The 26,238-nt window shown below is 38.8% G+C and overlaps 1 protein-coding gene across 1 annotated transcript in view; it reads right to left on the bottom strand.

Annotated features, from left to right (window-relative positions):
* LOC149218539 (P-loop containing nucleoside triphosphate hydrolases superfamily protein) overlaps positions 1 to 26,238 on the bottom strand; it is a 254,923-nt gene that overhangs the window by 48,939 nt on the left and 179,746 nt on the right. Inside the window, exon 6 of the mRNA XM_089384086.1 lies at positions 5,515 to 5,711. Coding sequence (XP_089240212.1) covers positions 5,515 to 5,711 — 197 coding nt within the window. The remainder of the gene's footprint in view (positions 1 to 5,514; positions 5,712 to 26,238) is intronic.

Consider the following 26,238-nt stretch of genomic DNA (forward strand, 5'->3'; position numbering starts at 1 on the left):
GCAATGGGGTTGCTTCTATTAGAAGGCATTTCTTGCTCCACCATTCTTGTTTCTTCTTGAATGCATCTTGACATCAATTCTTCGAACCCTGGAATTCGATCATTGTTGAGTATGGTGGTTCTAAATATATACCACTCGGGTGGGAGTCGTCCAAGGGTGGTGAGAGTAAGTTCCCTATCAAGAATGACCTCTCCAATCAAGAGTAGATCATTCTTGATCTCAGTAATCCTCAAGAAATAGGATTGAATGTCCTCGTCCTTGCCCTTATTAATATCCTTCAACTTATTCTTGAGAAATAGAATTTGATTAGCATTACTAACCTTGAACATGCCAACCAACCTGTCGTAGATCTCCTTGGATGTCTTCAATTCGGAGATATAGGCCACCAAATGCTTGTTAATGGAATCCCTGATAATCTTCTTCGATTTGACTTCAGCCCTATTGTACTTGGTCTTCGCAGCAGCCAGTGCAATTGAAGGAGGCTCAGGGATTTTACCCTACACATAATCCATCACTTCTTTTTCTTCCAAGGTCAAATCAAGAGACATTTTCCATCCACGATAGTCAAATTTATCATGGAGCTTCTCTTCAGTCAGGAAGTAGGATGAGGAACTCATTGAGCCTTTTGTCCTTGTCCAACTGTATTTGGTGATTGCTCTCACTATTGCTTAGGCTTTGTCTTCACCTCAGCTCTGATACCATGTTAATTTTAGGCAACAATGGTATGTTCTATGCTTTAGAGCAATTTTACTTCAATTTCTTTATTAGCCCAATATCAATATCCAGATTAACAATCACATCAACATGAACAAGCCAAGACAAGAGGACACAAGATGTGGCACCAGCCAAGGACAAACCCCAATGTGGAGAAACCCTTAATCAATTCTTTTTATATTCTTCAATAGTTCAGCAGAGAGAGAGATAGTACAATTTACAAATCTGATAATTTATAACAGCAGCAAAAGAGCCCTAACCAGAAAAGTCAATGCTAGTCAACAGGGCAGATTTGACCCTCAATAAATTGGTCAACTTCAGTCAAATTCGGCCTCCAAACAACAAGATGAATCAACCCTCAAAAGAACCCAAAATCAGCCCAGTCAAATATGGTCAAACAGCGAACCTATGGTCAGCCCTAGCTACAGTCAACGTTTGGCCTCGATTTATGTGCCCAAAAATGCGGTCTGCCCAAACAGAGATATCCCCCACAAAAACACAGTCAAAAGAGGTCAACACATGCTGGTCAACACTTGGTCAAACTGTCCAGAAATTCGGTCTCCTGAAATTTCGGCCTCCTGAAATTTCGAACGTGTGGAGAGAGAGAGGCCTAGAATTTTGTACCCAATCAATGAGGAGAGAGAGAGAGGTGTGAAGATGAGTGTGTCCAAATGAGGCTAAGGCATCATGTATTTATAGAAAACATTGAGGATGAATAGGCATGACTGTTGGGCTTCTAAGCCTACATAAGTTTGCTGGCCGACCTTGACAATTTGTCCATAATCAAAATAAATTCATAACTTCATTTGTACATGTCGGAATCGGATGATCTTTAGATCAATCCTACACCTCTCGGAGAGAGGAATCCAAGAAAAATATCAGCTATCATAAATGAGATGACCCATGTGGAGTTTGACCCTAGTTGCCAATTTTAACATTAAGCAATAAGAGTTCAATGTCATAAACAAAAACCAAATCTAACACTTGTGGACATGATTTTTTTTTAATTAAATTGAAAAGAAAAAAGGGCATAACTACCTTTTAGATAAATCTCAACCCTCTATATCCCTAACTACTACAAAAAATATTCCCTGGATATTCTATCGGGGTTAAATTCTACCATTTACCTAATAATTATTGATAATTAAATTAAAATTCTGTAAGCCTTATTCCAAAATAAACATGCCTATCTGCATAACAAGATGATTTTATGGTGAACCTTGCCAACATATTCTACCTCCCCTCTATAATGGCACTTCAATGGAGACCAACTTTATCCAAACTTTCCTTGTAAAGGTGTGAATACTTTACTTAATAAGAGTCTCATATCTCATGTATGATTTGTTGAAGTTTCTAAGTTTACTCAGTTAGAAACCCTCCATGCACTTTATCTGATTTATTCCTACCTACTTGTTATTTTACTTAGCAAGTTATTTACAATGTAAATATTTAAAATAAACACTAGTGCATGCTCAGCATATTACAGATCAGCAACTAAAGAAAACAGAAACAATCACTCCATATGACACCATTATTTTTGGACCAATGCCCCCAGAAAAACCCAATGTGGGAAAACAGGTGCAACTATCTGAGGGTTTTCTTATTAAACAATATCATAGTACAATCTGGGTGTTAGAACTGGCCTACCCAACAAAGAATTTCCTTGGCAGTAACACCTCTTAGTTTCTGACAAATCTCTTGGTTGAAACCCCGAATAATCTTTCCGGTAGCTACTCAGCACCAATCTGCCCCAAAAACCCCAGCGTCAACCTCTCTTTGGACTGCGTCAACCCCTCTGCCTCACACTGGTCCTGCGTCACCTCGGATGGGTCTACGTCAGCCTTAACAGGCCCTGCGTCAGCCCTCTAACCCTTTACGTCAGCAACGCTAGCCTCTCTGAGGCTTTGCGCAGCTCCCGACTACCTCTGCGTGGCCCTGCGTGAGCCCTAACTGGCTCTGTGTCACTCTCCCCGGCTACGGCGCTGCTCTTCCGACACTATCTCTGCCTCTTTGTTTCTCTATACTCAAATGCCCCTCAGCTGCATCTCCTGATCACTAATTCTATCTCTCTTAGCAAACCCCACTGTAGAGAATAGAGTGACTGATCACTCTGGGGTATTCTCCAAGTGACCCTCAAGCCTCCTCTTATACTTTTCCTATTGACATATCAACGGTCGAGATTAAGTCCCTAATTAACGACTAAGATTACATCTGGCGTGATCCATGTCTTTTGGACCATTTTAACACAATTTCATATTAATCCACATTAATATTTTATTTTCCCTAAGTTTAGACTTAAGGACTCCATTAAAATATTAATTATTTTAATATCTCCTAAACTGTTTAGAATCCGCCCAAACCCTTTCTGGGTATTGGAGATCTCATGTGCCCCAACCTCTCCACCAAATTTCGTGGCTAGAGCACATCCGATGCTACCCCAAATCAATATGATTACCTATGCACCATATGCTCTCATGAAAAGAAGGCACAGAACAGACATAAATCATTTCCTTTATCTTGAAAAGGCATTTTCAAATGGCATCAACATCTGTTCCACTAATAAAATTAGCAATCTCCCTTTCTATCTATGCTATCTGGTTTTTTGACATGTTGTTTTATCTTTTTATAGGCTGAGGGAAGTCTAGTGTATTCAGAATACACTCCTTTGTACCTCTAAATACGATAGAGTTTCAGTGTTAGCTTTTAGGGTTTTTCATTCATATTTTTCATCTCAAAAATAATAATTCCTCCACACATGTTGTAGACTATGAAACATCCCTCAAAAAATACAATATGTTTATGGATTACGTTGAAACATTAGTCATCATATTATTTTCAGAAATGTCATTTCAGAGTTCTGAATATGACATGGAAACATTTCGGTATCGTTTCCAAGTCATATCCTTTCCATATCAATATCTGACAAAGGGAACAACATATGCCCCAAGTTGCCGCATGTTTCTACTATGTTGCAGAAAACTTGGCCCCCCTCTTTGTATCAGCCACATTTCCATACTGAAAGTCTAAAACTCGACTAAAACATGTTTCAGTTCATATGAAACGCATTTCACATGTCGGAAATGTGTTTCATACAAATTGAACCATATTTCAATGTTTGTACAATGTGTTTCCAAATGAAATTTGTCTGATTTTGCCTTGATTTAATTGTTGGGAGACACATTTTTGGTTTTATTGCCTAATCAGAGGTTAATTATGAATTAATGAGACTTCTAGAAACCTCTAAGACCAGAAATTTTTCTTTACAAAGGATTTCACTCTCAGTTTGCACCAAAATGTTGTTAATTAATGGTAATATTAAATTCTTAAAGTAAAAGATTGCCACTTTTACTTAAACTTTTAACATTACCATTAATTGTTTTAGGATGTTTGAGATGGTTTCCAACCTCATAAGTCTTTACATGGAGAAAGTAGAATTTCATATCCTATTTAAAAGTCAGTATACTGAGCCCATGGGAGGCAGTTCAATTGGTGATTGCCATGTCATGAAGTATTAAGTAAACCATGAGATTCAAACTTCAAATTCCCTGTGAGTCAAGCCAACTAAAAAAAAAAAAATCAGCATACTTAACAATTTTCAGAATTTTATGAATATTTGGATTAGATTCTGTCATGTATGAAGGTATGGAATCGGTAGTTAATCAAGAGTACCAAGGCCTTTATGTACCTCGATGTTAGTGATATTGCTTGTTGGACTCATCTGTCATGGCCTCAGCAAAAATGTACCCTCCACTCAAACTAAAATCATTAATCAGGCATGCTAGGCTTTCATAGCATATTTTAAAGTTGGATTAGGTAGTTTCATCAAAATTGGGTTGTTCTGACTAATGTTCCTAGAGGATTGAGGTAGATGCAAACCGTGATTCTATTGATGAGGATCCCAATACAAGTGATGGTGAACATTGCTTGTCATTGATGTTTTTCATTTAAATGTTCTTGCTCGTTTATTCATAATGGTTTCTTTCCTCAATATAATGTGATCTCTCTCTCTCTCTCTCTCTCTCTCGCTATATATATATATATCAGAGAGAGAGAGTGAGAGCACATTTCCCCATTTCCAAAATTTCGGTGGGGTCATGTTTCCATTTCAGAAATGCGTACCTGTTTCCCTGTATCATGCAACTTAGTGTTTCTGTTAACTCACATCACAACCCTCAAACAGCAGCAGTTTGCCAAAAGAACCATCATCAAATGCATAACTCATCAATAAATCTTTAATACCAAAATTTGAGCAAGCACTGCCAACAATTCAATTTAGATTCATCACAAGCTCTATACTTGTGAAAAATAATGAAAATGTTGCTACGAGCTCACCCTATCATGAACGACTGTTCATGGCAAATAAAAGAAAGCATTCAATGAAATATTTGCAGTCTATCAGAAAAGCCTTCTGTAAAAGCATAAGAAAACCAATAAATGTCAGCCTCTAAAATATTATCAGAATTTGTAAGAATTTGTAATATTGGCAACTAGTATCAACGCATCTCCATTAGGAAACTTTGCATTCTAAAGACTAATATTTCAATTGTCTTAGGACTTAACATTAAAAATTTGCATTTTGATGCTATTAAATGATATATTATCACCTAACAAATAAAAAATACTTTTAGAATAACACAAAAACAAAGCCTATGATATTAGTTTTGACTCTTGAGAAAAATCAAATAGAACCACAAGCAGGTATAGAGCGCTGGAAGACAATAACTGCAAACTAAGGTGAATCTCAATCGGCCTTATCCTATATACTTGCAAAATGTGGAGAAGATATCGTTCGGTAAAAACCTGTCATTCTTTGAGCCATTGCCAGGAATCTTTCCTTGATTTTTTGGATCATTAATGGTACTATTAACAGAATATCCTTCACTTTCCAAGGTAGCTAACAGTTCCCGTTCCTTCCCAACACTTCCAACTATAATCGCAATGCTCCCTAGCAAGGTACTTTGTTGCTTGTCCCTTGCTGCTCTCAAAATTTTCAAAATCTGCATGAAGATCAGTTATAGAAACCATGGCACTAGGAAGCAGTCCAAAACATGATAGCAGACAGCATATATAAGCACACACAGAAGAAACAGGGAGGAAAAGTAATCTTTCAATAAAAAAACGAATTATCCACACTTTATAATGCAGAAAAATGACGAAATCTTCTTCTCTGACCATACCTATACTATAATTCACACCTTATTAAATAGCACGAAGTTCAAATTTAAACTTTCTAATACGATCTAGATAAGACAAAAAAAGTGCAGACAAATAAAAATCCGAATGTAAAGGTTGTAGCAAGAACACTAGTGTATTTTGGAGTGATAATAATTATTATTGAATATAAATGAAAGAATGCTTTACAATATCACTCAGTGCTATATAGCATTCACTGGTCACGAGTGAGAGGGTATAGTATTTACCATTTACTAACTAATTATTTATAATTAGTTATTTTATCTATAACATTACTAATTAATTATTTATTATTTTATTTGTAACATTGCCACCCCTTTTAAAATTGTTTTGTCCTCAAAGCAAGGGTAATGAGGAGTATTGTTGGCGAAAATCCTTTGTTTCCCATGATGCATCTTCTTCCAGAAGGTTCTTCCATTTGACAAGGTATTGTTTGACTTTGATGGTTCTGGAACGTGACACCTTCTCCTTGGTTGCAAGAATTCCTTTCTAGTTCTAAAATAATTCTTCATCATCGAAGTCGAGAATCCATGTTTGAATAGTTTGGGCTTGTCCCAACACCTTCTTCAGGCAAGAGTCTGGAGTACTTCTTTTCTCTTCCTCGCTTGAAAATTTTCCTTTTGCTTGATGCTTAGGCTAGAAGATGGGGTTCTTCTTGAATTATATTTCCAAGTTAGAGGCTGATCCTCTAACCCTACTGCAGATCTGAATTTTCCTCGCATGTGTCGCTAATTAGGGCTCAAGATTGTCCCTCTTGCTTGCTCCTTTTCTTTGCTTGAGGTTACACCTACTTTGCTTGAGATGGAGGCCTATATGGAGCCTCTTTTTAGTCCAATCGAACTCTATTAAGTTGTTGCTCTCATGGATCTAAAGTGACCGTAAAAATACCCTCTCTTCTTTGCACGTGTGACAGAAAAGAGCCCTTAAACAGTCCCAAAAGTTTGGATTTCTTTCTTCTCTTCTTCGCTGGCCTAGAAGCAACCTTTTGCTCTTCTTCGCACCTCCTTCTTGACACTCTTCTTCGATGATTTCAGAGATCACTTGATGATCCTTTTAGGAGTTTGAATTGCCCTATATATAGGAGTCTGTCCCTCCTCTTTGGGCCGACTTGAGCTAGTGAGGCCGACTTGACTTTGAGTGCACTAAAAATTCATTTCTTTGAGTCGACTTGAAGAGGAGACTTGTCTTTGCTTTGGAGGATCTTCTTTGACATATTTCTTTGACTCTAATACGTGGATTTACATAGTGTAACATGCCCATATGGATCTTCAACAATGACATTGACTCTTTGACTTTCCTAGAAGCACTCAAACATGTGCTTGACCTGTGCAATGAGCAAGAAACTCATTTTTAGATTTTACAAAAAATAATAATTCTTTTTCTTTTACAAGTACAAAGATCAAACCTACATTTATGAAGACCTCCAAAGATCCTACATTGTTAAGGCACCCAAAGATCCTGATGCGCCCAATCTCAAGCTTCTTCCCAGAAAAAGCCTCCTTAGGAGTCTTACCTCCCAAGACTCTATGTGGGCTCTTGTTCTATAGATACACTGCAGTGTTACACACGTCGACCCATCAAAATAAAGGTAGCCTTTGATCATGCAACATAGCTCTAGCTACACCCACTATGGCCTTGTTCTTCCTCTCCGCCACCCCATTCTGCTGGGGTTATAATGCACTATGTACTCCCTCCGGATGCCCCACACTCCTATAGAACTCCTTCATCTCCTTGGAGGTATACTCTCCTCCATTGTCTGATCTCAACACTTTGATCTTCCTCCCCGTCTAGTTCTCTACAAGGGCCTTGAACTATTGGAACCTCTTGAAGATCTCATCCTTGGTCTTCAGAAAGAAAATCTAGGTCTTCCTAGAGTAGTCATCAATGAAAGTCACATAGTACTCGTGTTCGCTAAATGATAAATGAGACATAGGACCACACACATCAGAGTGTACCAAATCTAGGATACCTGTTGCTCTGCTGTCACTGCTCAGGAAAGGTGGCTTGGAAGCCCAAAGCACACCCCCTACACACATCATGATGCTCAGTGTTGAACTCAGGTAAACTAGTAACCATCTCCCTTAGCATCCTGAATGCTCCATAGTGCAAATGGGCCATCCTCCTATGCTATATCTCGCACAACTCGATACTGTTGGTCTGCGCCATTAAGGCTCTAGTAGGCTAAAACATAAACCTGTAGAGTCTCCCTCTATGGACTCCAATCACTCTAGCAGACTCAATACATGATCCCCTAGGATATATGAGCACTTGTCCTCCTTTGATCACCACCCCATATCCCCTGTCCTCAATACTAGAGACTGAAATCAAGTTCTTCTTCAGCCTGAGAACATAAAGGACATCCGTCACTTTCAAAGGAGGTGATGACTCCCCTTTGAAAGGATACTGCCCCCACTCCTTCTACTGTGACCATGGAGTTATCTCCAAGCACAACCTCCAAGTCAATATCATTCTCTGTGAGACTCGTGAAGTGCTCTTTCACTCTAGTCATATGGCAGGAAGCTCCACTGTCAACAAACCACACACCAGAAGACGTGACACTAGTGACAAGAGTCACCACTAAAGCAAACTCCGTGCCAAATCTAGAGGAGAACTCATCTACCTCTGCCAAAGATGCTACTCCCTTCTTGTTGTTCTTCTTGGGACACTGAACAACATAGTGACCCAACTTCCCACAAGCAAAGCATTTCACTTTGCTCATGTCCCTCTCCTTGGCCTTCTACTTCCCCTTATGTTGCTTGGCTCCACTAGAAGACCCCTTCGTGGCCTTCTTCTTGCCCGCTGCAAGGGAAACATTCTCCTCCTCACTTACCCCACCACGATGACTACCACTCTTGGCACTCCTCCTCCTGGGTGAAATCATCCCACATCCTCCTCTAGTTTGGAAAATGCTCTCTGGCAACAATGCCATCTATGAATCCATCCCACAGTTTGGGAAAACCATCTAGTGCCATATTGACCAATTGGTCCTCAGGGATAACCTCTCTCACAAGTGCCAACTCATCTCTCACCTGTGTGATCTTGGTGAGGTATGAGGCCACTGTGTTAGTCTTGGTCGTTTTGGTGTTTCTTAACTTCTATCTCAACACCATCTTCATATTCTCTTTGGAACACTGGTGTAGTGTGACTAGGGATTCCCACATCTCGTAGGCAAACTTCTTCCCAATCCAACCTTCTTCATTTGCCTTTTATTGATTTTTCTTTTATTTTACAGCTCGGGGCTCCAGGGGATGAGAGCATGATGTGTATGATATTGCAATGGTTACCCCCTTAAGGTGGGGCAATTCATCCAAGGGTTGGGACATACATGGGTTCCTTTAATGATGCAAGGGGCACTCATAGGGGCCCTAAGAACCAGGGTGATGGCCAATACTGATAGGGGGTGGAGCTCATGTTTGGCTTTTGCCCATGTGCTAAATTTTATTGCCCCGACCATCTTTTGCATTTTGTGGTATTATTTCCTTTTGTATGTGGCCATTTATGTTTTTATCTCCTTTTTTTTAGCTGCATCAACCTCCGAGGCATCGTTCCAGTCATGACCCAGACATGTGGACAAGGAGAGGGGGATACTTGCAGTCCATTGTGGCAAATCGCAACAAAGATATCACCAGGCTCATGCCTTTACAAACAACAACTCCCTCTTACACAGAAGTCCTCTACCCTTGTCAGAAATCACGTGTTCATCTTTAGCATATTTAGATCAACATTTTTCTTTAAAACTTCTAGCCATCCTGATAGATTAGGAACGTGGTTCAATCAGGCTGATCTTGTCTACTCCCTTTGAGTACATAGCTCATCCGATCATGAGTCTTCTTGTCACATTGTTCTTCCATCCAACGACTTCCCACACCTTGGCAATCTTCATTATGTACCTGCGATCCTCATTGGGAGGCCATTGAAGAATAGATACAACTAAGAAATGCATACACAGACGGGGGACTCTTAATGAAATAATAATAGAAACAATCAATAAAGTACTGATCTCGAGAGTGTGTCAACTCCCTCTTGATTTGAGTCTCACAGTTAACCTCGTTCAATTCAAAAGAGTTAATCTCGTTCACATAATCAAGGAATTCACATCATCATCATCAAAGAGTCCACATCATCAAGGAATCTACATCATCATCATCAAAGAGTCCACATCGTCAAGGAATCCACATCATCATCATATCATCACGGGGTCCATGTCATCATCAAGAAGTTGACCTCGTCCATATCATCACCATATCATTATCAAGAAGTTGACCATATCATCACCATATCATTATCAAGAAGTTGACCTCGTCCATATCACCAAAGAGTCCACATTATCACGAAATCCACATCAACATCAAGAAGTCATCAAGCAGTACATATCATCTATATCATCAAGGAGTTCAATCCAATTCATCATCAAGGAGTCTAATGAAGGAGTCCACATCATCATCATTAAGGAGTCGACATCAACATCCTCAAGGAGTCCATATCATCATCAAAGGATCCACATCATCAAGAAGTCCATGTCAACATCAAAGAGTTCACATCATCAGGGAGTCCGTCATCAACATCTTGAACGAGTTCACATCATCAAGGAGTTATCAAGGAGTCCATGTCATCAAGGATTCCACATCATCAACATCATCAACATCAACATCATCAATGAGTTCACATCATCATCATCATCATCATCATCATCATCAAGGAGTCTAGTTCAATTCATCATCAAGGAGTCCATGTTATTATAAAGAAGTTAGGGTATTTTCTCTCAAATGAACATAATTAGTTCTAGGATTTGGTCCATTTACATCTTCAAGACCTACCTAGGGTTCACAAACCATAAACAATCCAATGTCAGTAATGATTAAAACAATAAAAGAAAAACAAGTTACTTATCTCTTGAGCTTATGACAACTCCCTCTTAATCTTTAGCCTTTTTGCATTCAACCTGCAAATCAACCCTATCAACAAGATGCCAAATCTTCTAGGAGCTAGGGTTTTTGACTTCAAACCTTAATCAATATAGGGTTTTCCAACCCACTAAGCCTTGCATTCATTTTCCAACTTCATCAGTCTTAGAGATTTGTCCATAAGCCCTAGGACAAACATTTCAATTTCGCAAACCCTAGGTTTCTCAAGAAATTTCAACTCTTTCACATTAAATTTGATTAGACTATAGGTTTTTGAAAGGGAACCTTGACATCTGATTATCAAGGCTACATGCTTAAGAGGAACATGGATCCTGTCAGTTTTTGGCTTCCGAATCAAACAGGTTGGCCCTTCTGCAATGTAAGTCGACCTTCTTTTATGTATAGAGAGGTAGACTCGGTGTTAGGGTTATATAACAGATTTCAATTCTTCAGAAGTTTGAATCCTCCAAAGAAGACAATCCTTCACCAATTTTGAATTCTTTACAGATGTCAACCTTCTATCCTACGCTGACCTTAGAGTGAACTTTGTTGCCTCAAAGATGCTTTTTTTTTTTTTAAACACAATTTTAAATATTTTCATTCATGTTTCCAAACTCATAGCATTAGAATATTGATAGAAGACAACATATGATCAAAGTAGGCTCATGAATATATCTATTATATCAAAATGGCACCGAGTGCACTGTACTAAACTTTAAACAAGCAACTAATCATAATTTGACTAATAACCACAGACTTGCCATGTCCTTTGATTCTTGTATTATATTGCGTTCAGACTCCAGAGATTCAAGTGTCACAATAATGCAAGGGAATGGTTGATTATGTTCAACTAGATTGAATCAATCATTGCAAATTTAAAGATACTATAAGTTGAATTCCAAAGCATGATCTATGGTGCTATGCTTCATGCTTGTTTATTTTTGATAACTATTTTCAATAGATTGCAGTTATTCTGGAGTGAAACTTGGGAGATTATTATGTACTCTTTAGGAAGACTGATGGCTTGGGCTGATTTAGGCACTAATCCTTCATCATCTCATAGCTGATTTAGGCACTAATCTGTTAACTTCTACGCTGAATCTGAAATAGATGTAGTATTATAATGTACCTTCACAATCCCATTAGCCACGACCCACATTTAGCTACTAATCGATATTCATATAATCCTTCTATCATACTTTTTTCCTATTAATTATATGTGAAACAGTGGGGGTTTATATTTATCCGTGTACTTTTAATCATGTTTTTGAAGGCTATAAAAGTAGTAAGTACCACGTTGAAATGACAATCTATTTATCCTGGCCTTTTTGAGATCAGAATTAAGTCGAAAGTCACCTAAAATGTATCTTATTGACAAACAACACATGATAAAACTGTTTTCACAAGTTTGAAAACTGAAAACAGAGAATGGAATGTCAAGTAAAAGACTAAAAGAGTGTGTTAAGAGCCCAGTGCGCAACCCGACTGAGTTATTACGGACTCGGCCGAGCCGGCCGGGTTAATACCGAGTTGGCTGAGTTGTTAGACAACCCGGCCGGCTGAACCGTTTCCTAGGTTGGGTCATAGCTGGGGGTTCTGGCTCGGACCAACTCGGCCTAGTCGGTTCCGAGCCGGCCATTTTTGAAAACACTGATCTCAGGAATACCTTTAGCAGTCATCAAAAACAAGATCTTCATTTCATATTTGCATAATGAATGACAATATTAAATTTTTGGGAGATTGGACTTGACATCATAGAGAAACTCGTATGAATGAGTGATATTACAGGACTTGTATACTACACAAATCCTTCTTTAATACCGAGTCCGGCATCCTCAGACTTGACATATTTCCTGGATGGATTTCATATGACAATAATATCATAGGGAGATCAACACTTACATCAGAAATTTAGATGTCTTTGGATTTCACAAACAGAGATATAATACCATATACCGTAGGAGAACAATGCCATAAAGAAGCTCACACAACATATCACAGATATTGCTCGCAACATAGAAAGATATTGCTTGGATCCTTAGATCTGTAATGAAATAGATCGCATGCGTGCCACAAAGAGGAGTTCCTCAAGTCTGCTAGATTTTAGAGATGAGATCCTCAGGTCCGCACATATAAAGATACAAAACTCGAGTCTTGAAATGCCTTAAGAGCTTGCACAATACCACAAGGATGTTTGCATGACAGAATATGAATGTCACAGAGAATGGTGATTTCAAAGGCACATGGGAGCTTAGACTAGAACAATTTCATAGAACAATACAAAATTTAAGTGTCATATTAGCTATATATATATATATATACACCTTTTACGCACATTAGAGAAGCTCACACCTTGTCACAGAGACAAGCATTGCCATAAACATTTAGTGCTTCAATGAGCTCGGTTCAACCTAAATCATAGAGCTCAGCCCATAGAGTAACTTATTTTTGAGTCCAACCTCAATGAGGGTCTTGCCCCTCTCTTTATTATTCTATTTTTCACTCCAACCTTAAAGAAAACATCATCACAGGATGCTAAGGAGAGCGAGAGGAGGACTATAAGAGATTCAGAAGGGAGCCTTAATAACTCACATATCCATGCCATAAAGAGGCTTACTCAAATAGTAAACAAAGTTACATACCTCAAATCTTAGGTTCAAACCTCTGGCTTTCAAAAATAGTTACAGATTCAACCTTCCTTACATAATTCAAATGCCCAAAACTTGTCACAAACTTTGCTAGATTTCTACCAATTCGTCTTTCTCTTCAACCTGTGCTTTGATACCATGTTGAATTTTCTAGGGCACAACTACAAACAATTTTTCTTCAATAGATAACTACTTCCAATGATCACTAAACACTAGTTTCACATAGCATTGAATTCAATATCATTAAGCAGTTATACAAAAGAAAAACATCAACTAATAAACATGAAAGAGCAATAAAGTAACCATGATACAATGAGACAAGAGACACAAAAATTAGGCCCAAGGCTAGGGCAAAACCCATAAATGCTTCCTTATGAGAGAGGGAGTTCCAGATTCACCAATGCGTTAGGAATAATGATGGCAAGATAATAGCCAAGCCAGTGACCATGATCATGATCAAGTGCCATGACAAAACCCAAACTCTTGAAATTTCGGCCTTCCCTGAAATTTTGACCCACCTGAAATTTCTCTGGATCAGAGATGCACAAGACAAATTCGATTGTTCAAATGAGGAGGGATGATCTCCTTTATGTAACCTTCAAGTGGGGGTTGAATGGGTGCCTCTTAGGGGCCCAACCGACCTAAACAAAAATGAGGTCGACTTTGACGATTTTGGAGGCAACAAGAAAATCTCAAATTTTCCAGTTTTCTTCATGATGAAAATACCGACCATGGCTACCATAATATCCAACAAAAAAAATCGTTTTATAAGACTTTGAGAGAGATCGATGTGGGTTCCTTCACTCCTATCTCTTGAGAGTTGGTTCGTTCAACCGAAAATTTACCCAACGCTCAAGATTCTGTACACACTTCAAAAAATATTGTTAGATCCACAAGGGATTAGATTCAACAATGAAAAACAAGACTAAGGGTTCAGTCGAAAACTCACTAGCGCTTCTAGATCTAGAGTGGTTCTCTAATCCAAAAAATTATGCAAGATAAATTGCATAAATTAATCCCAAAGGCATATGAAACTAACAAATTAAAGATCAAATCATGTTAGAGCATTAAAAGCAAATATTAAGAGCAAATAAACCAAAAGAATATTTCCATAGAAGCCAAAAGAATAACACCACAATGCATGTACCCCAAAGTCTTTCTTTATTAGATCAAAAAAATTTATAGTACAAAAATCCTACAGAGCTTTGCTTAGCCAATAGCTCGACTTTACAATGATACTACAATGAGGAGCCAAGACTCCAATTTATAGAAAAATATGAGAGAGGATCCCTCTCCAAGTGAAATCGTCTTGATCCATGGAGAAAACGACTATATGTCCCTTCAACAAATTGTAACCCTTGATGAGCCTGCGTAGATCCTGAGGAGAGGGAGATGTTAGGCCCAAATGGAGATTGGGTTGAGTGAAAAATTGATCCCGAAGTGGTTTGGACCACTCAAAAAATATTTTTCATCTTTTTTCCTTTAAAAACTCTGATTTAAATCAACCAACTATGACCATCTCCTTTAAAAAATTCAATTTGTCGGACCATTCATTGTGGATAAGGACCAACATTTTTTTATTTTATTTTATTTTATTTTTAATTATAGTTTATTCTGGGTCATAACTTCCTTGACCAGTGGAGATTCCATCACTTTTTTACTTGATTTTGCTTCTTGGGAAAGTCCGCTTCATTTTTTTATCCTTTTCACTTAGAGAGATTTTTTTTTTCTCTCATTTCTATTTTTTGGTTAATTATTTGCCAATTCTTCCCAGAAATTGGAAAATATGGGTTTTGAGGGGTAAATACATATTTTTTTACCCTCAAAGTGTGTCTAAGTAGAAAGTTGTGTATACGTCTAATTTTGAGTACTCATATCCCCTACAACTTATATAAACAACACTTACTACATTTTACACCAAATAATTATGAAAAATCCCATCTAGTGGGAAATGTTTAATAATTAAACACTCACACTTGGACTCAACCAAATTCTGCGAAACTTTAGAAATGATGTAGTGCTCACCTAAGACTCTACCATCAAGCCACACTCTATCTTTGGGAGAAAACTTAACTGATTATAAGTGTTGAAAAACACAAATAATGAGCTAAGGAAAAAAAAAAACTCCCCAGAGTGAACTCACTTGTTAGTAAACTTCTAAGCTACCTAAGCCTTTTACATGACTCTTTTTTCATCACATTAGAATCATTTTTACGATATCCCTGCAGGGCTGCAAATTCTGGAGTACAAAATGATGAGAAGAAGAAGAATGATGATGATGAAGTCTGGAACTTTGGTTGATTTGATGATGCTGGAATGCTCTGAAGTGTACTTTGAGTATGGAGTCTTTAACAAATCTTCAAATGCAATTTGAGTGGTCAACAAGCTTCATATCAAGGAATTTATTAGCAATTTGAATTTATGTTTTCCCTTGAAAAATACAAGTAGGCCGACCCTAATGGTCATGACCCTTCGCATGGAGGATCAACTATAAATTGGTACCTCTCCTCCATTTGGAAATCAATTCAGTCTTCACCTTGATTTGAAATTCAATGGTAAGGAAGCTCTATTCCAACATTCAAAGGAAGTCTGTCTCTGAGGTATTTTCTGTGGTTTGTTTGGAGACATTTATGTCGTCTTATGCGGCCTAACTATAATATCTTCTACGACCTAAACTATAGTATCTCTGTGGCCATTCTTTGTGGTTATTTGCGACTCTTTCTTTGTAATATATGCGGCTTCTCTTTATGGTTATTTGTGGCTTTCTCTGTGGACTTATGTGACCCCTCTCTATGGATATTTGCGACCTTATTCAATGTTTCTTTTATGGATCTACTGCAACTTTTCTCTGTGCATTTGACCTAATCTACTATGGCCTTTTTTATGTGCATTTGACCTAATCAAGTGCGGCCTTTTCTATGGTTCATTTTTGACCTATTATCCTTCTCTTCTGTGGCCTTTTCTATGGATCGAATGTGGCCTAATCTCAGACCTAATGCGGTCTTTCACTGTTACTTATTTGCGGCTTGTTAGGAGGAACAATGTGGCCTACATGAATAGTCTTATGACACGGATTTATATGCCCTAATCTTCAGTACTTATGACAATAATGTTTGAGAAGAGATTCCAGTCTTATGACCATGATATTTGGGTTGCATGGCAGGGATGTATGGAAGAGTTTTTAGTAATGTATGGTAGTGAGTGATTCCTATAATGTATGGCTAGTGATTTTGTAATAGTTGGCAGAGATACTTGCTCTTGTATGTTAGTGGTTCTTGTCAACATGACAATGATATATAACAACGTATTTATGACAAAGATATATAGCAGCGTCACTTGTTCCTATGACAGTGATGTATGGCAGTGTCCTTGTTTAGTAAAGTATAGCAATAATCCTTGTTCAGTGATGTGTGACAATGATCCTTGTTCACTGACATTTGTGCCTATGATGGATGATAATGACCTTTTGTTGTGATAGTGATTGATATGTCCATGGTATACAACAATGACTCGTGCTCCTATGGCGGTTACATGTATTCTATGTGAGACAGGGATATCTGCTACTTTTGACAAGTGATATGGGAGGCAGCGTTATGGTTTCATTAGAGAGGTTTTGTGGAGGGCCTCCGAATATTCTTGTATGCTGCGATCTCATGAGGATCTGACGTGATCCAGGGTTGGTCCCAGGAGGCCTAATGTGATTGCTATTTAAAGACTTGTGTCTCATTGTACTATTGGATTGTATCTCAGCGGAACATTTGATGAATATCTAATAGAAGAAGAAGAATCGATTCTGGGTTTTCTCCCTTGTGGGGTTTTGCCCTGGTCTTTGACCTAAACCTTGGTGTCTCTATTGTGTATGCTTTTCTTTTGTTGTTCCTTACTGTTCCGCTACATTGTTCTCTCTATATAATTGCTTATGATGATATGGGGTGAATGTTATGTGTAAATTGTTGAAAAGTTAAAAGATGCAATTATTTGCAACAGAGAATAATCGAGCCCTAAAATTGACAAAAGGGTCTCTGTTCCATAAATATAAGAAAGTTGAAATGTTTTGAAGCCGACCTTATTTGCTACGTATCTTTTGATATGTTGTGCCTCAACCTTGTCTTCACTGCAATAATAAGAATAGGAAGGCCAAAGACTCTCGTCTGAAGGTTCACATGTGAGGTATGATCATTTTGCTTTTATATGCCAAAGGGATCTGTTAGCCAAGACCAAGTATAAGTCTAAGTTACAAGTTTGTTTTCTTTTGGAACTAATAATTTCTAGTTAAGATGATCTCAGAAGTTTGCACTCTCTAATTTAGATCTAAAATCGTTCCCTTGCAAACACTTGGTTTAAAGGCTAGAATGATAAATCTATTGTGACATATCTTATGAAGGAATTAAAGTATGAAAGGTGTTAAGGTTTGTGTAAGATTGTGGTAAAGGATAGTGCCAAAAATTGTTGTCCTTCAATGGCATCCAAAAGTCTGTCATAGAGCTATCTTGAATGCTATTTTGTTCCTATCTATGACATGTCATCTTGTGTCGATTGCTCAAAATATGTTTTTTCATTCGATGGTCATTTAAAAGTAACCCCCCTCTGAAACTCTTGTTGACCAAGATCTGATATCAAAAGGTATAATCTTCCTCTAGTATTGCTCAAGAATTGTTGAAAAATCTATGAGCCAAGAAGGAAGGTAAGTCTCTTGGAAGACTTGGTATGATAGATAAAATGTGAAAGCATCTGTAACTTTGAGCTTTTGATTTAAAATTTTGCATATATCTAGGGCTTGAAAAATCTAGGGTTAAGAACCCTAGCTAATCGTTTGTAAACCCTAGTATGCTGAAGGGTTTAAGGTATATAAATAAAACCTTAAGATTGAAGTGTTATTTGATTTGACATATTGGAGTGAGAGCTTCGCATCATCAGTCAAATTCTCACTTGAAGTATTCTTGAAGGAGTTTTGTCTTTTTTTGATATAGACTGTGTACAAAAGTGTCGAAGGTACAAATATGGTATTATGAGAAATCATCAAATTGTTACCATGACTAAAACTTGATGGATCGAATTCATTGGTCATGACAAGATCATTAGGCCAAGTCCTTTCTCAAGGTTGAGGATCAAAGTAACTTTCAGATCTGGCATTGTCCCATCACAACAGATCATGGAAAGAACCTATTGATTGTCAAAAGAATTGATGACATATGTGCTGACCTGCCTTGCATTTACTGATGCTATGAGTGCTTGGATTCATTTCATAGTTCTGTTGAAAAAGGTAGAGTTATTTGACAATGATGAGTTTCATCTATCTAGGGTTCTGGTATTTAAATAAGAAAGTCTAGGGTTTATGAACCCTAGGATTTGAACAAAGAAAGCCCTAGTATGTATAGATTGAGCGTTTTCGCTGAAGAATCCCTAGCAATGGTTTGGAAAAGAAAGCCTTGAATTCATAAACTCAAACGTTTCCATTAAAAGAAGAAACCCTAGAAAGAGATGACATTATTATGATGATGTGAATGAAGCCAATCAAATTGCAAGGTGGATGCAAGATCAAGAGGACGCTGGCATGTCCTCAAAAGATAAGTATTTTTACATCTCTCTCATTTTTTTTTTATTATTGTTGTTGATATTAGTAGTAGTAGGTCTGTTGTCATTAAATTCTTTGCTTAATTGTGATTGTTCTTCCATGGCCTCTTGATGAGGAGTGCAGGCACATATTGAAGACTGCCAATGTTTTTGGTAGTAGTTGGAAGAACAAAGCACCATTGCGATGAAGAGACTCTCTGTAATGAGTGATATTGTAATGAACGAGATTTGGACTCAGAGAGAGTAGGATGCCTTAGATTTTTGTCAAGAAAAAAATATGATTGAATGACAAGAAGTACAAGGCTAAGGATTACCTCTGTAACAGGAAAAGAAGCCTATGAAAGAACATCTTGTTAGGTACACTTCTGAAGACATCTTATCTCTCGATGAAAGAAGTAAACTACCTCAAGATAGTTCTTTGTACATGCTCCTCAAAGTTGATGCACTTGGTTTGGTGATTGATGCTACATGATTTATTGACGAAAGAAGAAGAGCTCATTGACTGGAATATTTTCTCTAGAGGAAGAGGTCTCTCCAAGAACCCTTGCTCAGCTTCAGAGGGAGGTGACCTTAGATCTTGACTAGATATTTGATAGCACCAGGGGTAAAGGGAGCAAATCAAGATCTGATAGGGTAGTTGATATCACCAAGATGACGGATCAAGAAAGCATATCAGGTTATGGTTGCGCCAAGGCACGTAGCTCAACAAGTGTGGAAGTACCAACATGGTATGATTAGTCATGGCACAAACAGTGATGGCTTGAGAGATGTACAACTGCAAGAATTCAACTTGGGAAAGGAGTGTTGAAATCAGAGGAAGTTTGTATATTTCTTCTGATTGGGCTCAAATCTCGTGGATGAGAACAAAGTAGACATTTGTTGCACTCAGAGGCCAAGTATGTTGCAGCATGAAATGCAAGCAGTATGATTGTACCTTGTAGGATTGATTGATCAGGTGCAGGTGACAGCAAAATGACAGGTCAAGACACCTTGGGATCAAGCATCACTACATTTGTGACATGGTGTAGAGGAGAGCGATAAGGCTCAAGTACATATCCATCGATGAGTAGCCAGCTGATGTTTTGACGAAGCTGTTGCTCAGGGAGAAGTTAGTGTACTTAAGAGACAAGCCGAGGCTCGTGGAGATTACCCCTCTTGTTGAGAGGGAGTGTTGGTATGTTTGCAACATGGATGGACATTCTCCCACTAGGGAGGATGGGTTTGAGAGGCCCGAAGTGCTCAACATGCAAGGTTTAGTGAGCGCCTCTCGGATGAGACTCGATCACACACCAAGGGTGCAATGAGGTCTATTAGTATTTGGACCCTGATCATACATTGGGAATGGTGGAGTGAGGTCCTTCAACATTTGGACCTTGATCACACACCAGGTAGGGTGGACCGAGTTTCGGGACTCCGATCACACATGGGATAGGGTGGAGTGAGGTCCTTTCAGCATCTAGATCCTGATCACACACTAGGTAGGGTGGAATGAGGTCTTGGCCCAAAGTGCTCACTAGGAAGGGTGAGTGAGTGCTTACTAGTTGAGGGTCTCAACATTTTGGCCTAGGGAGAGGCCTTGGGATTTAAGGATTGATCACTATGGAAGAGTGACTATTGGATTTGAGAATCGATCACTCTAGGGGAGTGAGTATATACTGATGACATTGCCATGGGTTTGGTGCTACCTCGAATATGGCCACTAGCGAATGTTGATGGTAATGATGATGATTTTGATGTCAGAGATGCTGATAGGTTGATGATGATTTGTGATAACCTTTTCATAGAGAAATTCTGCCAACATGAGAACATCTGGATAGTCATTATGATTCATGAATACCTCCTTAGTTAATAGGGAGTGTTAATTTTTGTAACTATGGTTGATCTTCACAATGTATTATTGAGTCATTTAAATGCTTAGAGCCAATTTTTTATTATTTTGAGTCAAAGTCCCATTGAGACTTTCAAAAGGAAGAAATTTGAATTTTTGAAATTAAGATTTTTGGCTCCAAAATTAAGGTCAGCCTCCTGGTCAAGTTGACCCTCAAAAATTGTTCATGTCAGCTTCATCCAAAAGACACGTTTGTTCAACCTCCATGAAAACTATATAAAGGTTCTATTCACTCCTCCCTCCAGCCAAGAAAGAGCTCACACTCTCTGTGGAAATTTTAGATGGTTTGAGGCAAGATTTTTTGCATGGTCTAAGGTAGTTCTGAGGCAGCTGGTGTGACCATTCTAAGGCAGTTCGCACATCTTTTATGAGGTAGAGTATGACATAGTTTTGAGGTAGGCTATGGCACAATTTTGAGGCAGAGTATGACATAGTTCTAAGGCAGAGTATGGCACATATCTCAGGAAGCATATGGCATATTCTTGAGACAGAACGAAGGTCATCCCTGAGGCATGCCAAGGGCACTTATGAAAGCATCTCTGAGACAGTGAAGAGACATGGCAAAGTATGTTTGTGGGTATGACAGACTTGACTAGGAGGGTGAGCCTTAGACCAGGTTTGACCCAGTTAGAGTTAGATGGGTCTCTGTTGAGCTAAAGAATTCTCTATTGAAAAAGGTTCCTAGGTTTTTCCCCATGAGAGTTTTCCCAGCGTAAATCTCTGTGTTATTTGCGTGGATTGTCACTTTATGATCTTACTGTACTAACATGTTATATGGTTGATGCCTTTCTGTATAATTATTGAATGATGGAATGTTAATAATAATGTAGCAAGATCAAAGATAGTTATCAGTTTTGAAAGACTCCTTAAAAATCAATACCCCTAGTCTGAACTTGACATTGTTTGATGGGCATAGCTTGATCAAAAATCCAGATGATGATGGTCATCCCCAAGATGACAAGGGAGGGCATTTACTATCTCTTAGAGCCCCATTGCTTGAGAGAGAGTGCATCACGTTGTCCAATGTCTTTATAGCCCCCTTGGGGATGATGTAAGGCACCCAAAATAGGCTTTTGGCATATGGAAACATTTTGAGGCATACCTTGAGGGCTCAATCATTTGGTTTATTATGATGATTGGAGAGGCATCTTGCCCATTCCATGCATTTTGGAGCTTTATTAGCTCTAAAAGGGCATGACATCATGCTTGAGAGGTGTTTCAATCCATATGTGTGGGCTTTAGTGGCTTATTTTATTTTATTGAGCTATTAGGTTGGCTTCTAACCTATTTTCTTCATTTACACTCAAAATTAAACTTGTCATAGGGCTTTGAGGCTAATTAATGTGAGTGATTGGCCTTGTGTAGTTAAAGGATCACTCCAGTGTTATTTTTAATCATCATTCATGGATTTCGACCTTCTTTAGAAAGCTTGACTTGGCCTTGTGTAAACCCGCTACTTTTGGAGATGCGATCTTTTTGGAGCTATTACTCTTGGAGATTGGTTTTTGTCTTGGAAATGTCTTTTTTGCATTGAAAGAAGGCTATTTCATGGAAGGATTGTAAGCTTAATTGCGGATTTTTATTATTTTTCATGTGATTAATTAATGCTAGGGTTTTTCCCGTCCCATGTCTAAATGCATTATATTTATAGAAAATCTTAGTTGATTGTTGCATGTTAAATTTATCTTCCTCGAAATCCATAGGGAACCTCCTAGAGAGCTTCCTCTATTGAATCTTTCCTCTCACAAAGAAGATAGCTAGGCTTTGTACAAGTGAAAACTAAGCTTTCCCCCTTACTCCAAACATTAATTCATTTTCTCCTAGCATTAGCCCAAGTAGGGATAGGTACTAGTATCCTTGGTGTTGGTCAAAAACTACAAAAGCTCCAATACTTTCCTTTCTCTTTATTTTTGAAGTCCTTCAAGGTAAGCCACCAGGGCTATTTTGTAGGGCTGAATTCAATTAGGGCATCTTTGGATGAACGTTGGAGCTAAACAAGCTTGGGTTTGTCCTTGTTGAGCCATTTCACTCAAAATCTAGCATTTTACATGGTTAAATATCCCTCGGAAGGGCCGACATCATCCTTTCTAAGTAATTTGTACCCTAGAAAAACCCTAACCCTAGCTAGAGCTTCAACTTAGGACTGAATTTGAGGGTTTTGTTTTAACTTTGTTGATTATATTATTTGCAAAGCCCTTTCTTTGGTGCTTGTATGCCTAGTAATTTCTTTGTTGATATACATCTTGAAATCCTAGGTCACACATGCCTCTTTTAGGTCTTGGTCTATGATACACTGCTCCTAAACAAAAGGAATTGTCTTTGTCCAATGAAGAGTATCTTTACCTAGCCTATACTTACATCACCTTGACCCATATAACCTAGAATACCCTTTAGGTGATCATTGGGAAGCCTCCCTTATGGTGCAGTTCCACTAAAGAGAGAGGGAGATTGCTGAGGTGACAGTGGCAATCTCCCTCATTGTTGCAACAAGGTCTGACCTACATACCACACATCTGCCAAAATGACTCCCTTGCAAGCCTTATATGGTTATGAACCACCAAAATAGAAGGGATTTGCACTCATTGACACTAAGGTCTAAGTAGTGAAGAATCAAATTGATGAAGAGAAAAAGATCATCAAAATATTAATAGAAAATTTAGCTATAGCTCATGATTGAATGTAACAACAAGCATACCAACATAGATTAGAAAGAAGGTTCGAAGAAGGCGATTGGTTGTTTGTAAGATTCCAACCTTACAAGTAGTTATCACTTAGACAAAAATGAAAAAACAAATTGGCTCCAAAATTCCACTGGCCTTTTCAAATCAACAAAAAATTAGCGAAGTTGCCTATGGGTTGAACCATTGAAGTTACCAGACAACTGTCTCATCGATAATGTCTTCCATGTGTCTTGCGGCCATAGTAGAGGCCTCTAAAGGAGACCTAGGGTTTTTGCGATCGTGCTGCCAATTGCCGGAAGAAGTGCGAGGGACAAAATGCAGAAGGAGGCTTCGATCAAAGAATATAAAGGAAGGTGCAAAAAAAGACACTGTGCCTTGTGCCTGGAGGATCTACTGGTCAAGGGTCTAGGGTTTGGCATTTGTCAATTGAAGCTTCAATAAGAGAAATTTGCAGAAAGGTTTTCCTCTCTAGGAGAGAGAGGTTTTTCCCTGGCTGAGAGCCAACATCTTGTGTTCATGTCTCTTTTGTTTTGGTAACCGTTTGATGAAGTAAGAGAACACACTCAAATAATAATAAGAGAAAATTGTGCTAATAAGAAAAAGTAAAAAGTTATCTCACAAATAGTTATCATTGTCAGAAGAATCTCATCGTACCTAGATGCCCTAGATTCTTCAACAGAACTTGTTGTTCCTTTGATTGCCATTGCCTTTGTAGTTGTTGTGGTTGTTGTTGTCATCATCCCTTGGAGTATCTTTCTTGAGAGAACACTCTCTAACATAGTGGCCAAACTTGTTGCAATTGTAGCATCTTCCTTTTCTTCCTTCTTTGAATCCCGACTTCAATCCTTGACCTTGTTTCCTTGGACCAACATTGTTCTTCCTCTTAGCATGAGCGGAGAAAGCAGTAGGATCATTTCCATTTGAGGGCTTATCTCTCTCCATCATCCTTATTTCTTCTTGAGTGCATCTAGCCAATAATTCATCAAAACCCAGAATCCTGTCATTGTTGAGGATGGTGGTGTTAAACACATCCCATCCTCTTGTAAGACCTCCAAGTGCAATTAGAGTGAGCTCCCTGTCACCAACAACTTCTCCAATAGATAGAAGATCATTATTTGATCCGGATTTAAACAGGAACGCAACAAATTACAGAGATAACCATAAACACAAAGATGTAGCAGAAATAATACTTCATTTCATTAATGTAAAATAGTGAAATATGCTTACAAACAAAAATGGAAATAAACCAGCTAGGGCGATGGTAGCTTATCTCTGAGAAGAGATGTGTCGGCTACATGCCTCTGAACTGTGTTACAATGAGGCTCGAAGGCCTATTTATTGTTGAGAAACAATAGAAAACCCTAAACATCCAAAAACCTAACCCGAGAAGATGAAACGCCAAACTGTGGGCCCCGTTTTGGGTAAATTGGTACATCAACTTCCTGGGATCGTAACTTTGGCACCCAATCTCCATTTGATGTGTACAATAGCTCGTTACAAAGATCTATCCGAGAACTATAACTTTGGGAAGAGCAACATTGATTCATGGACCCATGTTGCTCCCAGATTTCCCAAAAAACGCCGTTTGGGGCCTCAAAACAACTCCAAAAGTTCAAGACCCAAAAAACTGCTAAAAATAGTAAATTGTACTATAATTACGGAACTGGAAAATTGAAAGAGGCAGTTGTGGGGGTCCAAGTGGGATAGGTGGGTGGTCACCAACATCCACCTAGATCATTCCTCCCCCCTTAGGAAGCAATGGTCCCCATTGCGTTGAGTTCCTCCATCTGCTAAACTTGGTCCCTAGTGAGCTGTTCTGCAATCTCTAATGTGTCCAGTAATGGTGGGACATGGTCGAGGGCGTTCAACATTGAACACTCGGTGCAAGCGAAGGAATGGAGGACTGTTGTGCTCCAAAGCATTGCTTCCCATGGCCTTTGTAAGGTTGTAAGGACCATGTCGGAGTGGTCTGAGCTTCTGATGGGTTCTGGTAAGACGTTCTTTCTGTCGATGCAACCAGATTTTGTTGCCCACCTGAAACTTGTGTGGTAACCCTGTGGGTGAGGAGAAGTTGTTCCTGTGTTCTTTCATGACCGTATCCCTCTGTTGTTGCTACTACTACGTGGAGGAACCCTTTGCGGGGGTCATGGGTGTGGCGACAATCTTCCCCTTACTTTGGGAACGAACTAGACAGAAAATGAATTTCCTAGTCTGGGATATGAGCTTGCTACCTTTCTTAACAGCGATCAAAGAGGTGGCGGTAGGTGGGGCTACCTCCGGTATCCTATATAATGAATTACACAAAGAAATAATGACAGCGCGAGGCCTTGACTCATACACAGCATATTGCCTCCACAAGTATGGTTGGCCTAATAAGACATCACAAACATCAAGCGGTGCAACATCACACAATACCTCATCGGTGAAGGGCTTGATGCTGTAGAGAAGGTGGCATTGCTGGCGGACTTGGAGATCTCGTCCTTCGTGAAGCCACCCGATACTGTACGGTTGTGGATGTGGTGTAGTCGGAAGGCCCAACCGCTTCACAACCTTTGCTGAAATGAGGTTTTTTGGCTTCCACTGTCAACAATGAATTGCAGCGGTGAACCCTTCACCCACATCTATGAGTGGAAAAG

This window comes from Pinus tabuliformis, chromosome Q (assembly GCF_031772625.1).
Source record: "Pinus tabuliformis cultivar Carrire ecotype Pingquan chromosome Q, CPIR1, whole genome shotgun sequence".
Lineage (NCBI taxonomy): Eukaryota > Viridiplantae > Streptophyta > Pinopsida > Pinales > Pinaceae > Pinus > Pinus tabuliformis.